Genomic DNA, 21,032 nt, shown 5'->3' on the forward strand with positions numbered 1-21,032 from the left:
AGCCGCTCCCGCAGCCCCTCCGCTGGTTCGGGGTGCCGGGGAGCCGCTCCCGCAGCCCCTCCGCTGGTTCGGGGTACCGGCCCCTCTCTCCGCTCCCGCAGCGCCCGGCCCGGGCGGCGGGGACGGACACGAGGTGGCGGTGCCGGCCCGCCCGCGGCTCTCCCCGTTAGAGACCCACGCGTAAAGCGGCTCCTCCGCACCGCCGGAGCCGCCCCCGGTCCCTCCTCCTCCCTCCCGCGCCCCGCGGGTCCCCTCCCTGCCGGCTCCGGGGAGATGAGGAGCGGCGGCGGCGGGAGCGCGTCCCGGTGCTGCCCGGCAGCCGCGGCCCCGCGCACCGGGAGCCCCCGGGCAGCGCTGCCCGCCCGCATCGCCGGCGGGGACGCCGCGGAGCCGGGACAGGCACGTTGCGGGCGGGCAGGGGACGGGCGCTGCCGGCCGAGGGACGGAGCGGGGGGGACCGCGGCGCAGCTCGGGCGGTGAGCGGCGGGCGGCCCGGCCCGGCCCGGCCCGGCGAGGCGGTGCCCGGCGCTGCCCGCGGTGCTGCCGCTGTCCGCGGTGCTGCCCGGTGCCGTGCGCGTCCTGCTGTGCCCGCCTGTGCCCGGTGCTGGCGCTGCCCGGCGCTGCCCGGTGCTGCCCGGTGCTGCCCGCTGCTCCCCGGTGCTGCCCGGTGCTCCCCGGTGCTGCCCGGCGCTGCCCGGCGCTGCCCGGTGCTGCCCGCCGCTGCCCGGTGCTGCCCGGTGCCGGTGCTGCCCGGTGCTCCCCGGTGCTGCCCGCCGCTGCCCGGCGCTGCCCGGTGCTGCCCGGTGCTCCCCGGCGCTCCCCGGTGCCGGTGCTGCCCGGTGCTCCCCGGTGCCGCCGCGGGACGCGGGCGCCCATCCCGGCCCGACCCCTTTAAGATGATGCAATCGGCCCCGCGCCGCTGAGCGGGCCGGAGCGCAGCGGGCGGAGCGGAGCGGAGCGCGGCCCCGGCGCTGCCGGCGGTCCCGCCGGGCCATGGGGCAGCCGCCGGAGCCCGGCAGTGCCTAGCGCGGCTGAGGCTTTCTGCAAGTCATCGGGGCCGGCGGACGCGCCCCGCTGCCCTCCCGCTGCCCCGGCCCGGCCATCCACTCGGGAATTGTTTTATTTATTTATTTCGTTGTCTGCTTTCATTATTTTCTGTATGTACTGGTTTCCTCGTCACCCGCCACGGTTAACTTCCCTGTGACTCGGTTTAACACTTGAGACCTCCGTGGATGCTGCTAAGAGCACTTCTGTTGCCTTTGCTGTCCCTTGCTTGGATCGGATTCACGCTACCCGGACCCTGTGTGCCTGTATGTGTGTTCTGAGTGTCTTGACATTTTGGTTTTCTTTACAAGAGCTATGCATTAATTGTTACCAAGGTAAGAGTCCCCGTTCTCGTTCCCTCGTGTGCATGTCTAATTTAGATGTTTTTTTAAAGATGAAGTATGCAGTTTCTTTTAAACAGTGGAGTCATATGTAGCGCTTCCATTGATGAATACTTGTGAAATAGAAGTGTAGAACTTGCCAAAAAAAAAGAGACCTATTTAACAGATTTAGCTTGGCTCTACGAACTGCTCTGCTTTTCTCTGTTGCTGCAGCTGTGATGCTTAGAAGAGTAATTTGAGCCTTGTTTTGTTTTCCCTTTTCACAGACCTGTGAATGACCACAGACTTGGCTTGACCTTGATTTTGATGGCTTTGTTGAAAGAGCTGATGATGTGATTGCATGTCATGAGGTGATTGCTCTCCAGCCTCCAGCCTCCGTGGCTCAGTGTATAAACCAATTCTGCCACACTGTCACTCATGGACTATTCAGATTTTTTAAAAAAAAATCCTTTTGGCTACTTTTATTTTCTCGCTTCTCGTTTCCCCCTTGTTTCTTCTTAATGTTGGGAGCTTTATTCTACCCTCTGATGTGATTGATAATATCCTGTTTCTCTGCGCTGCTGGTTTCCAGTTTAAACTACAATGGCTCTAAGTGGCAACTGCAGGACTTACCTCCCTGCTCGGGAGCAGGGGCCGGGGCTGCACTCCTTCCCCGAGGTGGTGGAGCTCAATGTGGGCGGCCAGGTTTACTTCACTCGCCACTCCACCTTGGTTGGCACCCCCCACTCCCTGCTCTGGAAAATGTTCACCCCAAAGAGAGACACGGCCAACGACCTGGCCAAGGACTCCAAGGGAAGATTCTTCATCGACAGAGATGGTTTCCTTTTCCGCTATATTCTGGACTATCTCAGGGACAAGCAAGTGGTTCTGCCAGACCACTTCCCCGAGAGGGGAAGGCTCAAGAGGGAGGCTGAGTACTTCCAGCTCCCGGACTTGGTCAAGCTCCTGACTCCCGACGACAGCAAGCAAAGCCCCGACGATTATTGCCACAGCGACTACGAAGAGGTGTCCCAGGGCAGTGACACCAGAATATGCCCCCCCTCGTCGCTCCTGCCGCCGGACCGCAAGTGGGGATTCATCACCATCGGCTACCGCGGCTCCTGCACTATCGGCAGGGAGAGCCAAGCAGACGCCAAATTCAGGAGGGTCCCGAGGATTTTGGTTTGTGGAAGGATTTCTTTGGTCAAAGAGGTTTTTGGAGAAAGTTTGAATGAAAGCAGAGACCCGGACAGGGCTCCAGAAAGGTACACCTCCAGGTTTTATCTCAAGTTCAAGCACCTGGAGAGGGCTTTTGACATGTTGTCCGAGTGCGGATTCCACATGGTGGCCTGTAACTCCTCGGTGACGGCTTCCTTCGTCAACCAGTACACAGACGACAAGGTCTGGTCCAGCTACACCGAATATGTCTTCTACCGTAAGTAGATCGGCGCGGGGGAAGGAGCGCGGGGCTGCGGCCGCTCCCGCAGCGGGGCTGCGGTGCCGTGCCCGGGCGGGGCTGCGCTCGGAGCCGGGGCACAATGGGACAATTTCCCCGTTCCCCGGAGCTGCGGAGCGGGGCTGAGCTCGGCGGGCCGGGCCTGGCTAGGTGGCAGCACAGACTGCCGAACGCGCCGTGCCCGTGCCCGGAGGACGCGGTGCCTCCGGCGCTGTAAATCGGCACCCGAGCGCCGAGCAGCTTCCCGGGACGTGCGGGACACGAACCGAGGGTGCAAACACCGCGAAATCCATTACATAGAAACCTTCCGCTGGGATTCGCGTTGCAAAGGTAATAGAGGCTTGGTAATCAGCAGGCACAGGCAGCCAAGCCATCTGTCAGCAGCCCTGACACGCTTCCACGCAGGGAGGGGAGAGCACAATTCCAGCCTCTGGCCGCATTTCAGCCGCTGTGCTGGAATGAGGGATCGCAGCGGAGGGGCAGCGGCCGGGCCGCGTTACGCAACCGCCCGTGGAAAAGGAGTGTCCACGCGGGAGGAGCTGTACCCCAAAAGGCAGTGTCCACGCAGGAGGAGCCGTGCCCCAAAAGGCAGTGTCCACGCAGGAGGAGCCGTGCCCCAAAGGGCAGTGTGCTCCCCAGGAGGAGCCGTGCCCCAAAGGCAGTGCCCTGCCCCGGAGGAGCCGTGCCCCAAAGGCAGTGCCCTGCCCCAAAGGCAGTGCCCTGCCCCTCTCCCCGCTCCCCTCGGAGCTGCAGCAGCCCGGGGCTCCCTCGCTGCAGCGCTGGCACCCGGGACACGCCGGTTTCCAGGGGTAACACGCGGCAATCCGCATCCCACGGGGCTGAACCAGGAACCATTCCACGTCTTCCGTGTGAAACATCCCAGAGCTTCAGAGGCTCTTCGCCTCCATCTTCCCTTGAGGAGGATGAAGGATGGAACAATCGCCCTGCCCGTCAGTGTAGCCAGCTGCTGCTCTGGCTGGTGGCCGAGGGACAGAGGGACAGAGGGACAGAGGGACAGAGGGACCGAGGGACAGAGGGACAGAGGGATACAGGGACAGAGGGACAGAGGGACAGAGGGACAGAGGGACAGAGGGACAGAGATATAGAGGGACAGAGGGACAGAGGGACAGAGGGACAGAGGGATAGAGGGATAGAGGGACAGAAGGACAGAGAGATAGAGGGACAGAGGGACAGAGGGACAGAGGGACAGAAGGACAGAGGGACAGAGGGACAGAGGGACAGAGAGACAGAGGGACAGAGAGACAGAGGGACAGAGGGACAGAGGGACAGAGGGACAGGGACAGAGGAACAGAGGGAGAGGGACAAAGGGATAGAGGGACAGAAGGACAGAGAGACAGAAGCAGAACGCAGAGCTGCCCCCCTGGCTGTGCTGCTCACAGTGAGCAGGCTCCTGGCATGGGGAGCTGCCAGTAGTTTTTGGTGGGAGATGCATCAGGAAGGGAACACTTTGGGTGCAATTCCGTGGATTCAGTGCCATCTACTCTTGTGTGGGGCTCAACAGGCAGCCCTAATCTGCTTATGAAATGAAGCTTAAGTTAGCATCCTGAAAAGCCATCTGGGTTTTTGACATCTGTAGATGTACTTAAAATTAGTTTTCTAGCTGGATTTCTTAGCAAAATAGTTCTAAGGTCATGGATCCGCTTATATTCCAACAGGAATAGATGATTTGCATTATTAAGAAGCTTCTGCTTGAAATTACAGTGTCTTGTACAAGTTCTAGGAGGAGACTTAATGTAGGTAAAGGAATGGATTAGAAAAATTGTGCTGGCATTTTTATTTAAAATAAGGAAAATATATAAGTTCTTTATAGGCACAATGATATCTGCTAATTGAAGAGAGGATGAACATAGACTTTCCCTGAATTAACAAAACAGACTCCTGATTTTCATATTTCTCAAAGTTTTACCTTAAAGGATTGCTCACTGCTCCCACATCACTACAGACAGGGTAGGGACCAAGAGGAGAGGTACTGTAGAAATTTTGGAGAATGAAAGTCCATAGCAGGTGTCACAAAATCTTCTCTCATCAGTTCAATCCAACTGCAGTTCCTGGAAAGATTTCTATCCATTTCAGCAGGCTTTGGATTTGGCTCCGATTGGTTTTGGGGGGTTTTGACAGCGATACGGTTTCAGAGGAGGGTTTTTCAGAGGGTCCTTCCCCAGTAGAAGCCACAGCCATGGCTGTGGTGCCCCATGACCCTTTCTGTCCCAGCCCGTGGGGTTCAGCTCTGCCCGGTGCTGCTGCTGCTGCCTTGGAGCTCTGGCTGCGGACCTTCCCTGCCCCACGCTCGGGGCTGGAGCAGCTGGTGACTGCAGCTGACAGCAGGCTCCAGCACTCACCTGCAGCAAAGCAGCTCCTCTCCAGATCTCCTGAAATAATTCCATCCTATTGTCCCACAGCCATTCCATGGGAAGCTTGGAGGAGCAATAAAATGACATCTGGCTTAGCAGCGGAACGCGACATCTCCCGTGCAGCTGCTTGGCCAGAATGATTTGTTTAGGTGCTGCCAGCTGTGTCTGTGCAGCATTGATCCATCGAGCTGCTGTCAGCAGGTTAATGGGCCTGAGCTGGGGGGGTCTGACACAGCTGGGGAGGCAGAGGCAGAGGCAGAGGCAGAGGCAGAGGCAGAGGCAGAGGCAGAGGCAGAGGGTCTTTGCAGGCTGCTCCCGAGCTGCTGGGAAAGGCCTGTTGGAGGAAATCTTCTGGTTGGGAATGGAGGATCAGTTCCAAAGGAGGCAGAATGCAGGGAGGAATGATGTTTCAATACACCAAATGCATTGTGCGCTCCAAATTCCACTGGGAAGGTAAATGCCTGTGGCTGGCAGGAAGATAAAGAGCATTTTTCATGTGCAAATCCATCTGAAGGGGCTGAGATGGACTGGAGGGGGTGTGGGCTGAGCAGCTCTCACAGGGTATGGGGTAAGGCGTGTGCTGCCAAAGCGCTGCCCCATCAATATTGCACAGCCCTCGTCCCCAGGGCCTGTCTGTGTGCTGGGAGAGCTGGGCACAGGACAGAGAGCCCCCGAGGGGAGCCTTCCCGAAAGGAGCCCTGCGGGGTGAGCCTGGCACTGCCAGCCCCGGGCTGAGGCTGGAGAGAGCCCGGCCCAGCGTGGGGACAGCAGGGGGACAACCTGGCACCGCCAGCTCTGAGCCCGGCCCAGCGTGGGGACAGCAGGGGCACAGCCTGGCACCGCCAGCTCTGAGCCCAGCCCAGCGTGGGAACAGCAGGGGCACAGCCTGGCACCGCCAGCTCTGAGCCCAGCCCAGCGTGGGAACAGCAGGGGCACAGCCTGGCACTGCCAGCCCCAAATGAGCCAAGACACAGCAGGGCATGATCTGGCATGGCATGGCATGGCATGGCCTGGCCTGGCATGGCACAGCATAGCCTGGCATGGCATGGCACAGTATGGCATGGCATGGCATGGCACAGTATGGCATGGCATGGCATGTCACAGCATGGCACAGCACAAGACTGCCTGCCAGCCCCATGTGGCACGGCTGCTGCCCCACAGCCTGGAGCCGTGTCCCCGGTCCCTCTGAGAAGGGCTGGCATTCAGCAGGGCTGTGTGAGCTGCTGGAGCCCGTCCTGGCCCCGGCCCCTCCCCAGCTGCAGGCAGGAGCAGCTCAGAGCCTGCAGGGGTGCCCAGGACACAGTGGCACAGTGCTGCTACCATGGTGGGACAGTGCTGCTGCCGTGGTGGGACAGCGCTGCTGCCGTGGTGGGACAGCGCTGCTGCCGTGGTGGGACAGCGCTGCTGCCGTGGTGGGATAGCGCTGCTGCTGTGGTGGGACAGCGCTGCTGCCGTTGCTCTGAAAGCCAGCCCTGGCACCAGGGTGCTCCTGCAGCCCCTGCTGGCTCCGCTGGCTCCCAGGGGTGCTGGGGCTCCCCTTGTTCCGTGCACAGCTGGCCAGCTGTGCCTCACAGCTGCTGGCACCAGGCTGATGGGCAGAGGTGTTTGTGAGCGGGGCTCCAGAGCACCCCAGCACAAACAGACAATCCCCTCGGCTGGGGACGTGAAGGAGGAAGAAGGAATGCCATTCCCTGGGATAATCCTGGTCCTGCTTTACAAGGGGATCCATTTGGGATTGCTGCAGCCAGCTGGGGCCTGTCACTGTGCGTGTGTGGCTGAGCTAAAGGATCCCATACTGATGTGCCTACCACTGACTCATAAATTCATTGTGAGGCAGAAATTTGACTCACAAAACAGAGCAGCCTTTGCAAAGTGACACCCACAGCTGCGCTGTCAAACGGGCAAGATGTGGGAAAGGAACATCACCCAGTTCTCTTTAAACCAGTACTGCCACATGATCCAGGAGCTGCTTCTGTCTGATTTTAAATCATTGAAGATCAAAATGACCCCTAAGTGAGCAAAATGAAGTCTAATCCAATGAATAATGCAAGCTGCTTCCCCGCTGGCAGGAGATGTTTCTGTTTCCAGGTAATTATTGTCATCACTGGTGCCTCTGGCTGCTCTTGCCAAAGCAAACCCTCTCAGCAGGATGATCATCTGCAGGTGCTGGGGCTGCAGCCAGCCAGCTCTGTCAGGCTGTTCATGGCTGAAGGACCTTGCTCCAAGCTTTTCTGCTCTCCCAGTTTGTCAGGGCAGACTGAAAAACCCGCAGAGTTGTTGATTCGAGTTATGCCACAGATGAGGAAGGCTGTTATTTATTGGAAACCAGTTGTGTCAAATCTGATTGTCAGATTACGCCAAGAATCTGCTGCTCGGTGAGCAAGCACAGCAAACCTTGATGAAAGATTTGGATTGGATTTGAAAGGGTTGGATTTAGGGCTCAGAGTTTGTTCTAACAATCCACAGAAAGTGGTGCTGAGGGGGCAGCAAGGGTGGCTTTGGCTGCTGCCCTGTCCCTGCCCAGGGCTCAGTGACCCTTGGGTGTGACCCTCAGGGACTGCCCTGGCTCTGTCTACCTCTGTCCCCCTGGCCAAGCGCCTCGTGGGCATGGGACACCCCCGGGCCCAGCAGCTGCACCGCAGGCAGGCAGGCTCCAGCCATGTCCCTCTGTCCCTCTGTGCCTCTGTGCCTCTGTCCCTCTGTGCCTCTGTCCCTCTGTCCCTCTGTCCCTCTGTGCCGTGACTCTGGGGCAGGAAGGGGCTTTGTGGCTCAGCAGATAAATCAGCACTGCCTGCAGATGTGTTGGGCAGGTTGTGGCCGCAGTTTGTGTGTGTTCCCTCTCTTCCCAAGCTCCAGGGGCACTGCAAACGCTCCCGTGGGGCTGGTGAAGCCAGGGCAGGGCTGTGGGCACAGCCGTGGGCACATCCTCGCTGTGCCCAGGCTCCCAGGCAGGGACGGGAGGCACGGCCGCCCCGGCACTTCAGTGCTGCTGCTCTGTGATCCAGGGAAAGACCATAATGAACAATGGATTAGCCAAGGAGAGCTGGCATTTAGGGAAAATAACAATCACTGTATTTGGAAGTGTAGCCTTGAGCTGGCCAGGTGCCAGGGGTGACACTGGCAGCCCCACGGCCCCTCTGGGAGGTGGGCAGGGGCTGCTGTGCTGGAAGAGCTGTGCCAGGCAGGGCTGTGGCACAGGCACACGCTGCTCTCTCAGGGCTTTTCATAGAGCAGCACAGAGGCAAGAAAGAGAAAACCATTCCTATTTCTGCTCCTGTTTTTCCCACGTGGAATGTGTTTGGAGAATTGTTTCCCTGGGGTGTTGCTTGGTTGGATTCTGGTGAGGATTGTTTGAGCCTGGTGGCCAATCCAACCCACTGGGGCTGGGCTCTCAGAGAGGGGCACGAGTTGTTAGTTAGATATAGGAGTTAGAACAAGTAGGTTTGTAGTTTTAGTATCTCCTTTAAATAGCATATTAATGTATTACAGTATAGTTCTGATAAAGAAATCATTCTCCCTCTGAGCTGGAGGCAGACACCAGCGTTTCCTCCTGCTGGGCTGACCTGATTTAAGCAGGGCTGTGGGCACAGGGAATGCCCACCCTGCTGCCCCGGTGCCAGTGCTGGAGCTGACCCTGGGCAGGGGGAGAACGGCCCCAGCTGCCCCTTCTGCAGCTCCTCCAGCCTGACCTTCCCAGGGTTTGCTGAAATGCAGCTCTGGGCCTCAGAAAGCAGAACCAGAGAGAGTGAAGGACTGTAAATGAGAAAACACAACCCGACGTTCGCCGTTCGATAAATACCAGCAACATATTGTGCACACAGACAAACACTTCCTTGCAGCAGGTTGAGTTTTTTCTGTCCAGCCATCCTGGATTTGTTTAATTTTATAACCACAATATTTTCTCACTTTCTCCTCTTTTTTTTTTTCGACTTTTCAAGTTCAAGGCTAGCGTACAATAAATACAGAGACACAAAGCAAAATCTAAATTACATCTTTGCACACAGAATGAAGAACTCTTTTTTCTTTGAGCTTCCTTGCCCAAATTGTATTTTTTATGAAGGAAGAAAATAGACTGAAGTGCTTTAGGCTTGGTGGAATCACTGCAATTGTCACTGAGGTGTAATGTTGCCTGAGCTGGCCAGAACCAAGAATCCTGTGGCAGCAATTCCCCTGCTGCTTTCAGATGCACTCCAGTAAATTCTGGAATTTACTAGTCCACCCCAACATTGCTGCCATTATTGGGCCTCCTGAAGCTGCTCCCGGTGCTGAGGAGCAGAGGAGCTGAAGCTCAGATCTGCTCAGGGAGGGAGGGCGGCGTGGGGGTGGTTTGGGAAGTCCTGAACACCTGGAATCCCCCCGGCTCCATCCCTGAGGACTCAGGTGTGGCACAGAGCCCAGTGGTGCCCCAGGTGTCCCTCCTGGCTCAGGGCAGGACCTGGCTGAGCCTTGCCAGCCCCTCTGGGCTTACAGAGAGGGAGTTTCACCAGGGCGTGGAGTGAACCCCAACATGCCATGGTTCCAGCCTCTGTGGCTTCTGGAATGAACAGAGAAGGGCAGCAGAGCCCTGCTGGGCTGTGCCCCTCAGTCTGCCCACTGCAGCTCGCTGTCTCAGCTCTCTGACAGGGTTTGGAGGAGAGGAGCAGCCTGGAGCTGTTCCAGTTTTGCATTTCAGTGGCTGGTCCCAGCCGAGCTGAAATGCCCATAAATGTAAATTGGTCGATGGAGGCTGCCCTGGTGACCCCTCCCTATCACTCTCACTAATGTCCTTCCCATCCAGGAGCTGTTCATACATCATTCTGTTACACATTTCCCTGCACTGCCTCTGACTCTCCTAACGAGGTGATTAACGATTTCCAGGAGCTCATTGATTAGCTGTTAGGGCAGCTGAAAAATTCCTCTACCAGGAACAAAGTGAGGAGAACTGTGGCCATCCTGGTCTGCAACCCGTGCTGGAAATCCTGCTGCTGTGATGCTGGAGTGAGCAGCACAGCCCCAAACTAAACCCCAAAAAAAAATCCTCTCTGCACCTTCTGGAGGAGACTCATTGCAGGGCTTCAGACTGGATTTCCATCAGTCTGAATCAGAGTGTATTTTTACAGTAGAATTAAATCAGGCTGAAATAGAATCCAGTGGAACATGCTGATTTTGACTGAATTTTGCACTTTAAATATTTCCAAAGCCAAAAACTCCAAGCAAAGCTTGAGTAAGGACAGAGCACACCACTGGAGAGCTTGGGAAAGTGTCTGTGCTCCTGCAGAGGGAATGTCACTGGATTTCCCTCAGCTCAGAGCTTTCACTGGTCCCACGAAGGATCCCAGAGGCTGAGCCCGAGGCAGGGAGGTGATCGTGGCTTACTGCAAATCTGCCCTCGGATGCTCCTATGAAAATGTGATTTTTGACCACCACTTACACTAGATCTGCCAGCAGGAGTCAAGATGGGGCTTTCCTGGACACTGGAACAGGATTTTCTCTGGCAGGGCCATTGCCTCAGTGTGCTGTGCTGTAGCAGGGGAGTGTAGGGGAAACACTGAGGGGCCTCACTGAACAGCTCAAACCCCCTCGGTCTAACCTGCCAGAAGCAATGAAAAGGAGTTTGAGGAGTAACTGCTTGTTCTAGAAGTATGTTGGCTTTGGTTTGCTTGGCTTTTCTCTCCCGACCATCGGTCAGTGCAGGGAACTGGGCCTCAAGGGGCTGCCTGGTGCTTTTTCCTCTGCTTTGATATTGCAGCATAATTGTGGGGAAAATAAATGACCGTTGTCCTCCTGTGGAATTGCAGAGGGAACCTTTTTCTGAATTAATGGTCCAGTGGTGGTCAGTGGTAGGATAATTTTTATGCATAAATAATGCAATTTATTATATTATCAATGCCCTTTCTTGCTGATGGTTTTTAGAGCCAGGAGAGCAGCTCAGGGGAGCTCAGGCTGCTGGCAGGAGCTGAGCTGAGCCCAGCAGGGCTGGCCCAGCATTTGTGCAGCCCTGCCTGGCAGCGTGTGCTCCCATGGGGGCTGCCTGAGTGGAGAGGCTGCCGTGTGAATCTCTCCTGGTGCACAGGGAATATGTTTAATGTGCTCTGCTTAAGTGCAGCTGGGCTGCCTTGGGAGGTCACTGCTGGGAAAACATTGCTGAAAACTTCTTGGAAGTTGGGTTCCTTCTGCCTCAGGAGGTTGGCCATGACACAAAAATCCTGGGATCTTTGGGGCTGGAAAAGCCCCTCCAGCCCATCGAGTCCCAGCTGTGCCTGATCCCCACCTGGTCCCCAGCCCAGAGCTCTGAGTGCCACAGCCAGTCCTACCTTGGACACTCCAGGGATGGGGATCCAAACCTCCCTGGGCAGTTCCATGGCCCGAGCTCCCTTTCCATGGGGAAATTCCTGCTGTGCCCACCCTGAGCACCTTTCCATGGGGAAATTCCTGCTGTGCCCACTCTGAGCCTGCCCTGCCCAGCCTGGGGCTGTTCCCTGTGCTCCTGTTCCTGTTCCCTGGGAACAGATCCCTTGGGCACTGTTTCACCCAGCCCATGGTGGCTTCGCCCTCCCTGGCACAGCCACAAGGACCAGGGTGCAAAACCTCTCCTTTCTCCCTGGGAGAAGAGCAGTTCCCAGGTATTGTTGATTGCATTAATTTGTGAGCATTCAGAACAAACCCTCTGTTCTCTCAGCCAATGCATTACGTGAGGATTAAACCATTCCCTTCCCTCGGAGCAGAGCCTCCAGGCAGAAACCTTCTTTGCCTTCCCTTGTGTAGACAAAGAATATTTAAATAAGGATGCTGATAAAAATACTTTCACTGGTGAAGACTTGATTAAAGAACCTGCTGGTGAGAGTCCTGTAGGTGAAGGCAGAAGTCAAGAGGTGCCTTTTCATGCAGAGGGATTGAAAAGTTCATTTAAGTCTGGTGTGTGGGAAGAATTTTCACAACTCAGTGACATCTCCAGGGCTGGGGAGAGCCCAGGCCCAGATCTGGGAGGTCACTGATGGGGAGGATCAAGCCCTGCTCTATCTTATTTCCATTTCTAAATGTTCAAAACACTTGACTTGTCCCTAGGGAGAAGCGGTGCTGGCTTTACACTAGTTTTGTGAGTTTGAGGAGCCCAGAAAATCTCTGGTGTGCTGAAACAGGGAGGGCTGGAGCTGATCCACTGGGACTGTCAATAACTGCCTCCCTCCTGCAGCAGCAGAGCAGCAGCAGCAGCAGCAGCAGCAGCCCACGTGTGCCCGCGGCTGCAGGGTCGCAGGTGGCACCTTGGCAGCAGCCCTGCGTGCGGGAGGGTGGCAGCTCTGCCCCCTCCCCGAGCATCCCTCAGCCCCTTCTGCAGATAACCAGAGGCTGCGGGGCTGCTGAGGCTGCTCTGTCCTGTCATGGGGGGAGCTGCCAGGTCCTGGCAGGGACAGTTCCCACCCCTGTGAGTGCTGCTGCAGGCTGTGCCAGGTCCTGACAGGGACAGTTCCCGCCCCTGTGGGTGCCTGCTGCAGGCTGTGCCAGGTCCTGACAGGGACACAGGGACAGTTCCCACCCCTGTGAGTGCTGCTGCAGGCTGTGCCAGGCCCTGGCAGGGACAGTTCCCACCCCTGTGAGTGCTGCTGCAGGCTGTGGCAGGTCCTGGCAGGGACACAGGGACAGTTCCCACCCCTGTGGGTGCTGCTGCAGGCTGTGCCAGGCCCTGGCAGATTCACTGCCCACACTCAGTGGATCCCACAACAGCCAGGGGGGTTCAGGGGCTCAGAGCAAGGCTGGCTCGGGCAGCAGAGCCCCGGCTCCCCAGCACCCCTGGCTGGCAGTGCAGCAGCCTGGGCTCAGCTGGGCTGTGCTTTTCCTGCTTTTCCATGGCCGAGGTACGAACAGCATCAGAATTCCAGCCTGGAATTCCAGCAGGGAAGCTCAGGGACACCCAGCTGTGCCCGCCCATGGCAGGGGTGGCACTGGGGGGGCTTTGAGGTCCCTTCCAGCCCAGCCCATCCGTGGCTCTGTGGCACTCAATAAAAGCACACACAGGTTTCCTCTGCAAGAAGACAATCAGCCCACACCGGGGAGGGAAGAGCAGCCCTCCCCCAGAGCCCTGGAAGCAGCTCTGCTGATGGAAATGCAGCAGAAATTCAGCGTTCTCCCGAGGAAAGCTAAAAGCTACATGGCAGACAGTAAATAAGTAATTGCAGGGAAACATTGCACACAGATTTCTGGGGGAACAGAACTTAATTAAATTTTGTGAACATGCCTACAGAGTTCCATTGATCAGGAAAAAATGGATATGGGCTACGTCTGTAAGATTTACTTGCTTGGTTGTGTTCTGCCTTTCTTCCCTCCCTCAGCTTCATTCACTTTATATCCTGCAGTGGTGAGGGAGCACATTTCTGGTTTTCCTCTGTGAAGAAATTGATTCTGAGCAGCACAGGACATGATGTATGGTTTGTAACTCTACAATATTGCTAAGCAAAAAAAAGAAATCACTGAAGAAGGCCATGCAGAAATTATATTAATTTCCATTTTAAAATGGATTTCTTCCCACTAGGACCGATAAAAAAATGTGCAAAGACTTTCAACAGCCTCTCTAGTAATGATTAATTAAAAGACGGGATAAATCTTACTTGGCTAATTTAGCAGAGCAGGTTTTTTAGACACTTCACAGGACATTTTTGCCATGGAATCCAAATGTATACCTGATTTCACAACAGCAGCTGCTCTGGCCCTGGCTGGGATCTCAGCATCTGTTTGTGATCACAGCCAGAGCCAGGGAGGGGAGTGAGGCTGGAGCCTGGCAGAGGAGCCCTGGGCCGGGCACAGCACAGGGCACAGGGGGTGCCAGGGCACTGCACCTGCAGCGGGTGGTGGTGGGGACCCACGGCAGGGCTGAGCCCCCTTGGAAGGGCTGAGCCCCTCTGGAAGGGCTGATCCCCTCTGAAGGGCTGATCCCCTCTGGAAGGGCTGATCTTCTCTGAAGGGCTGATCCCCCTCTGGAAGGGCTGAGCCCCTCTGGAAGGGCTGATCCCCTCTGACAGATCTGATCCCCCTCTGGAAGGGCTGAGCCCCTCTGGAAGGGCTGAGCCCCTTTGGAAGGGCTGAGCCCCTCTGAAGGGCTGATCCCACTCTGGAAGGGCTGAGCCCCTTTGGAAGGGCTGAGCCCCTCTGACAGAGCTGAACCCCTCTGGAAGGACTGATCCCCCTCTGGAAGGACTGATCCCCCTCTGGAAGGGCTGAGCCCCTCTGGAAGGGCTGATCCCCTCTGCTTTGCTCTGGTTAGGTCTGGTTTGCTCTGGTTAGCTCTGGTTAGCTCTGGTTTGCTCTGGTTAGCTCTGGTTTGCTCTGGTTACCTCTGCTTTGCTCTGCTTTGCTCTGCTTTGCTCTGGTTAGCTCTGGTTATCTCTGGTTAGCTCTGGTTAGCTCTGGTTAGCTGTGCTGAGCTGTTTGTGTGCTGAGCTGGCTCCAGGTCTCCCCTCCCAGCCCAGCCCAGCCCAGCAGCAGAGCTGGGGGGTGAGGGGGTGCTGTCCTTGCTGCAGGATTGGCGCTGGCAGATTGGTGAGGCGTTCAAATTCCCGTGGAACAGATGGTGTCAGGATTTTAACTTATGCTTAGGAGACGCAGATGGGCTGAGGAGTGAACTTGTTCACCAGTTATTTTTGTTTTGAACAGGTTAAGAACAAATTACTCTCTGACTATTGTTGTTGCTGCTCTGCTTGTCATCTCTTCTCTCCCTGAGTGTGTTTGTGTGTGTGCACACGTACAAGTCACAGAATCTCTTTTCCATGGGATGACAGACTGGCACAGCCCAATTTCTGCCCGAGACTGCTCTCCCTTATTTGATTTACTGCTCCCACGGGCTCAGCCTGAGCTCTGAAGGGCTGTCCCCGTGCCCAGGGCAGCTCCTGGCCCTGCTCCCAGCCCTCCCTGACCCCACACCTGAGGCAGGGCGGGCACCCCTGGGTGCTGGGGGTGCCAGGGCAGGCTGTTGCCCCTGCTGGCACTGGAGTCAGCCAGGCTGCCCCCACCTTCACACCAGTGAGGGTGTGTTTGTCTAACCCTGTGATGAAACACGAGGCTGTATTCTTGTCATCATTTATAAGCTCGTTTCGTTTTTTATAGAAAGAAAAGACATGTACTGCTACAAATTATTAATGCCCACCTGAATATTTCACAGCCAGCACACAGCACCAGTTTTCGTGCGAAGGCCTCAGTGCTTGGCACAAAGCCCCTGAGTTCATTTTCCAGCCCGGTGCCCCTGTCTGTGCCACACGCCCAGGGAGGGACCAGGAGCTCCCTGGCAGCCACGTGCCCTGTGCCAGCCCGGGCTGTGCTGGGGCTGCAGCCCCTGGGAGGGTTCCTGGCAGCTCCTGGGAGGGTTCCTGGCAGCCCCTGGGAGGGTTCCTGAGGGTGCCATGGCACACAGAGCTGCTCCTCGGGAGCTCTGCTGTGTGCAGCTGCTGCTGGTGTTTCATCCAGAGCCCAGTCCAGGGAGCAGGAGAGTCCCAGAGCTCCCCAGGGCTGGAAGGAGCTGGGGCTGTTTGAGATCTGTGGCTGGGAAAACAACATTTCCCAGGGGTTAAAGCACGGAGAAGTGCCTGCCCAGCTTGCTCCTGACAAGGAACTTATTGCTCAGGTCTGGCTGTGACCGAGTGCCTGGGACAGCAGCAATAAACCTCCCCCTGCTCCCTGTCCTCTGTCCCGCAGCAGGGGGACAGAGGCACCGGGGACCCCCGGCCCAGCCCTGCCTTGCCTTTTGTGCTGCTGGACACTGAGGAGTTTGGGGGTGCTGGGTGGGAGCTGCAGGGAGCCTCGGGGTGCCTGCCCACATCCCTGCCCGTGTCCCTGCCCACACCCCTGCCCACACCCCTGCCCTCATCCCTGCCCACAAGGGCTGTGTTGTTTTGCATTCTTCCATGGGGGTGGAGAGACTTGATGTACTAGTAGTTTGTCCAATGTCTTTGGAGAGGTGGCCCATTCACTCTCCAATCCACTGTCACCTTTAGAAAAGTATAAAAGTTGGAGTCAGAAAATAAACTCTCTCTTTTACCTTGCAAAGTGGCAGGTGGCTCGCGTTGTGCTTTCTCGTGTCCTATAGCGACAGTGCCCTGCCCTTCTCACCCCGCTCAGCTCTCCCCACACACCCCTGCCTGTCCATGCCCATGCCCATGCCCACGGGCTGGAGCCCAGGCAGCTGCATCAGTGCCCTGCGTGTGCCAGGGGAGCAGAGCTGCATCCCGAGTGTCCCTGGGCTCTCGGTGCCATGGAGCAGCACTCGGGGGCTGCAGAATTTCCTGCACCCAAATCCCCTGTGCCCGACCCTGCCAGCTCCCTCCACTGCACGGAAAAGCCATCAGAGTGTTCTGGTGAGTCAGGTCATGGAATCACAAGTGGAATGTCAGAGCTGCTGGGAAGTGTTTGCTCAGCTGCAGGGGCAGCCTCGGTCCCACACTATTTTTTGTTTGCAGTTGCAGCTTTTACAGACCATGGCTATAGGACAGATTAAATATTGTTTGGAAAAGTGATCAGAGATTTTGTTTGCAACTGTGCTGTAGCTCTTCTCCAAATATTGGAAGGATTTGAAATTGGTTTGTATTGATAATGGCACTGTAATGCCTTTCCTTGCTTGTACAGATCATCAGTGCTTTAATGTGCCTATTCCCAAGGGATGCAGTGACTGAAACGAAGAGATTAAGATAAACCTTAAAGAATGTTCTGTGTGCTCTGGGCTGGGCTGGGTGCCCTTTCCTGGGCTGGGCTGGGCTGGGTGTGCTGTGCTCTGCCCTACCCTGGGCTGTGCCATGCTTTGAGCTGGGTGTGCCCTGCCCTGGGCTGTGCTGGGTGTGCTGCAGTGCCCTGCCCTGGGCTGGGTGTGCCCTGGGCTGTGCCCTGCCCTGCCCTGCCCTGCCCTGCCCTGGCCCGGGTGTGCCGCTGCGCTCTCGGTGCCCGGGCTGGCACTGCCAGCTCTGTCCTGCTCTGTGCCAGCCAGCACAGGGCCCCAGCCACTCCAGACCCATCTCCTGATAAATGCAGAGCGACAGGCCTTGCCAGAAACTGTTTGGGTGTACAGGAGTCACATATTCACTGGGCTGTTCTGAACACGTCCCCTGGATCCAAAGCTCACCCAGAGCAGGACAGGGACGTGTCCCCTGTGTCCCCGAGGGGCTGAGTCCACGTGAGGAGCCCTGGCTTGGGGAGCAGCTCGGGGCTGCTGTGCCCAGCCAGGAGGTGCTGAGGGACAGGGATGGAGCTGTCCGTGCCTGCAGGTCAGGGCTGCTGAGCCTTCATCCACCTGGGGCTATTGGAAATGCTCGTGAACCAGTGGGAGGAAATGCTGGTGTCTGACTCCAGCTCAGAGGCTGAATGATTTCTTTATTAGAACTATACTATAATGCATTGATATTCTATTTAAAGGAGGTACTGAAACTATATAGTTACTTTTTCTACCATGTTTAAGTCACAACTCGTGACCCTCTCTGAGAGCCCAGCCCCAGTGGGTTGGATTGGCCATTGGGCTCAAACAATCCTCACAGAATCCAACCAAGCACTCACCCCAGATAAACAATTCTCCACACACATTCCACATGGGAAAACAAGGAGCAGAGATAGAAATGGTTTTCTCTTTCTCTCCCCTGTGCACCTCTATGAAAAATCCTGACAGAGAGAATAATGTGCCTGCCACAGTGGGGCTAAAATCATTTCGGTGAGACTTTATTGGGTTTTCAGCCTCTGTAGCCGAAGGCTGTGCTGCTGTGCACCGCACACCCTGCCAACAGTGTGCCAAATGCCACAGTGCCACCTGTGCCACTGTGCCCCCTGTGCCACTGTGCCCATCCAGCCCCACCAGAGGCAGTTCTGCTTTCTACAACAAGGCAAAGTCCCCTTGGTTTGGGAGCTGCTGGTTAAGTACAGGGTGGCACAAGACGCTCTTGTCACCGTGTTTTCTCCTCCATGCCCTCACTGTGGGCAGCTGCACGGGGACAAAGCTCAGCCCAGGAGCAGCCCAGGAGCACCCAGGAGCTGGCAGTGCCACCTGGATGTGACACTGCCTTTGTTTACTGCAGTAAAAACACGACAAAACCCCCACACAACCAATATTTCATCTGATCAGAAATGGTTTATTTGTTGGGTTTTATTGATGCTCTGATCTCTGGTGAGAAGATAATTGCCTTAAGCAGCAGAAGCCTGTTCCATCTGAGCCCCGTGACAGCTTTGTTCAGTGCCAGCAGTGGGTGACCCCGCTCGGAGCAAACAAACCAACACTCTCACTTTGCACCAATTCTGTGCTATGGAATGGAAACTCGGAGGTACCCGCCTTGCTTTGCTCTAATTATTGTGCTGTCTCCCTGCACGTCTGCCCTCGGTTAATTGCAGTTTTTAAACGTTGGGTTGCACTGTGGGATATGGGCTGGTCAGAGCTCTGCAGGAGGGCAGCAGCTGGACATGTGGGTATATATTTCGGTATTTTTATTTATATTTCACATATCTACATTTAGCCCTGGCACTGGCTCAGCGGGGCAGAGCACGGTGCTGATGATGCCAAGGCTGTGGGCTCAGTCCCTGCGTGTGCCATCCACCCAAGGGTTGGACCCGATGGGCCTTGGGGGTCCCTTCCAACTCAGAATATTCTGTCATTCTGGGATTTATCACAGGTCAGGCTTGGTGGGATTCCAGCCTGACTGCTCCTGGGATTTATCCTGCAGCCACTCCTGGGGCACAGGGTGAGCTGCTCTACCCAGGCAGGGCAGGGAGGGCACAGAGCCGCCCCAGTCCCTGCCCAGCCCCGTGGCAGTGCCAGGGCAGAGTGGCAGCAGTGCCAGGACAGAGTGGCAGCAGTGCTGGGGCAGTGCCAGGGCAGGTGGCAGCACTGCCAGGGCAGGTGGCTGGGCTGGGCCACAGCCGCAGTTTTTCAGACTCTTTCTTGCACCTCTCATCCCCCCAGCGCCAGCGCTGCTCAGATAACACAGCTCATGAAAAGACTTCTTCAAATTCTTTAAGTGCACATTAAAATGCAAATCGGCCTTCTTATTAAAGACTTCTGGAAGTTCTCTGACAACACATTTAAATGCAAATCAGTGAAACGTAGACTCAATATTAAAATCCAAACAATTACTCCATCCACATGCCGAAATCACAGTGGGAGCACGTTGTGGCATCCAGAAAGCCTCGGCCTTTCCAGCATGCACGGGGGCAGTGCTGGCTGCCCTGGCTGCCCCAGGGTCCCCAGCCTCCTGTCCCACACGGGGGTGGCATGGGTCAGAGATGTCCTTTGGCACGGGGTCAGAGCTGTCCTGTGGCACAGGGGTGGCACTGGGTCAGAGCTATTCTGTGGCACGGGGTCAGAGCTGTCCCGTGGCCCGGGGTCAGGGCTGTCCTGTGGCACAGGGTCAGAGCTGCCCTGCGGCACACGGCTGGCACTGCTGCAGTGCCCATTTCTGATAAAGCAGCTCCTCCCTGGGTGCCAGCCAGGGGTGAGTCCCTTGGGAGCAGCCAGGCCGAGCGCTGGGCTCTGGGGCTCTGCTGTGCCCGGGCAGGTGGGGCCCAGCAACACCCAGGAGACAAAGCAGGAGAGTGGCAGCAGTGGCACAGGCCATTAAAATCCCCTTCAGAGGCAAGGGGCCGTGGCTGGATTTTGAATTCCTCCTCCGACGATGCAGTGTGGGGTTAAAGCTGTACCCCCAGCCCAGTGCTGGTAATTATTTGATGGACTTTTAGCAGCATGGGCTGAGCTCTAAAAGCCTGGGGTGCCAGGGGAGGCAGCTCAGCTGAGCACATCAGATCTGCTTCATTTTAAACTCTGACAACCCATTAGAACAAGAGGCCTTAGCGATCTTTAAATCTGAATGAGGCCCTTTTGCTGTTGCTCTGCAGAGCTCCTGGCGCTCCTCAGGAGGAGCAGGAGCTGCTTTTCTGCTCCTCTTTGCTCCCTCTCTGAATTTCTGGGGCTGTGTCCGCTGGGTTGGCTCTGGGTGACACGGGGTGTGCCAGGAGCGGTTCTGTGCTGGGCTTTTCTCCTGCTCCTCTCCGAGTTCCCTTTTGCAGTCCGGCTGTTTTCTCTGGAAACATCCCAGCCGGTGTCCTTTGGAGGGCAGGGAAGATGCTGAGTTACCACAGGAGTTTGGGACTGATGGATCTGGGGAAAGCTCTGCCTGCAGGAGGCTCAGGGCGGCCCCGGTGCCCCCCGGGCTCTCCACAGGCTGCAATAATTTCCTTTATCACCTGAGCAGGCTGAGGGGACAGGGACACTGCAGGTCACCCCTCTTGCTTGGCCAGATCAGGTTTTATTGCTGGCTCGTGTGTAGCCACACCTGAGGCTTCTTGGGAGAAAAAGGGGTTTCTTTTCTCTCCTGAATTGGAGATCCCACAAACGAGCTTTGCCAACACCAACGTTTTATTTATTTGGGGTGTTTGAGGGATCTGAAGCTCTGCTTTGTTTGGATCTTTTATGGCATTTCATGTGCTAATCAGGGCTTTTTAACTTGACTCTGTCACTCAAAAGATTCTTGATGATGATGAGCAAAATTAAGCTGTTTCACTGCTGAGTGTGTATCATCAGTGAATTTTAATTTTAAAGGAAAAAGTGAGATTTTTTTCATTTTTAAAAGTATGACTATTTTAAAGAGGAGTCATAATGGTTTTAGTTAATCTACTAAGTAAAATGGAATCCAAAGTACAAAATGGATCTGGTTGTTTCCTCTCCTCCACATTCCATTTGTTACATGAAAATAAATGTCATACCCGAGTAGATGTGAGTGATGCACAAGGACAGGGTGTCCTGTAGCTGGGATCCATCAGGACTTGAACAATGGAAAGAATGGGAAGTGTTTCAGCTGGTGGTGCTGTGGGTTCCTTGTCTCTGCCCCACCCTTGATTGCAAATATCTCAGTG

General features: G+C 56.1%; 1 protein-coding gene across 17 annotated transcripts in view; it reads left to right on the forward strand.

Annotated features, from left to right (window-relative positions):
- KCTD16 (potassium channel tetramerization domain containing 16) overlaps positions 1 to 21,032 on the forward strand; it is a 73,057-nt gene continuing 52,025 nt past the window's right edge. For 13 of the 17 annotated variants that reach the window (XR_012058087.1, XR_012058090.1, XR_012058091.1 and 10 more), the window contains exons 1-2: positions 756 to 1,379; positions 1,652 to 2,799. Coding sequence is in view for 4 of the 17 variants with exons in the window: in XM_072935134.1 (XP_072791235.1) it covers positions 1,968 to 2,799 (832 nt within the window). In the remaining 13 variants the exon portion in view is untranslated. The other 4 variants (XM_072935134.1, XM_072935136.1, XM_072935137.1 and 1 more) reach the window with 4 other exon arrangements.

Source organism: Taeniopygia guttata, chromosome 13 (genome assembly GCF_048771995.1).
Source record: "Taeniopygia guttata chromosome 13, bTaeGut7.mat, whole genome shotgun sequence".
Lineage (NCBI taxonomy): Eukaryota > Metazoa > Chordata > Aves > Passeriformes > Estrildidae > Taeniopygia > Taeniopygia guttata.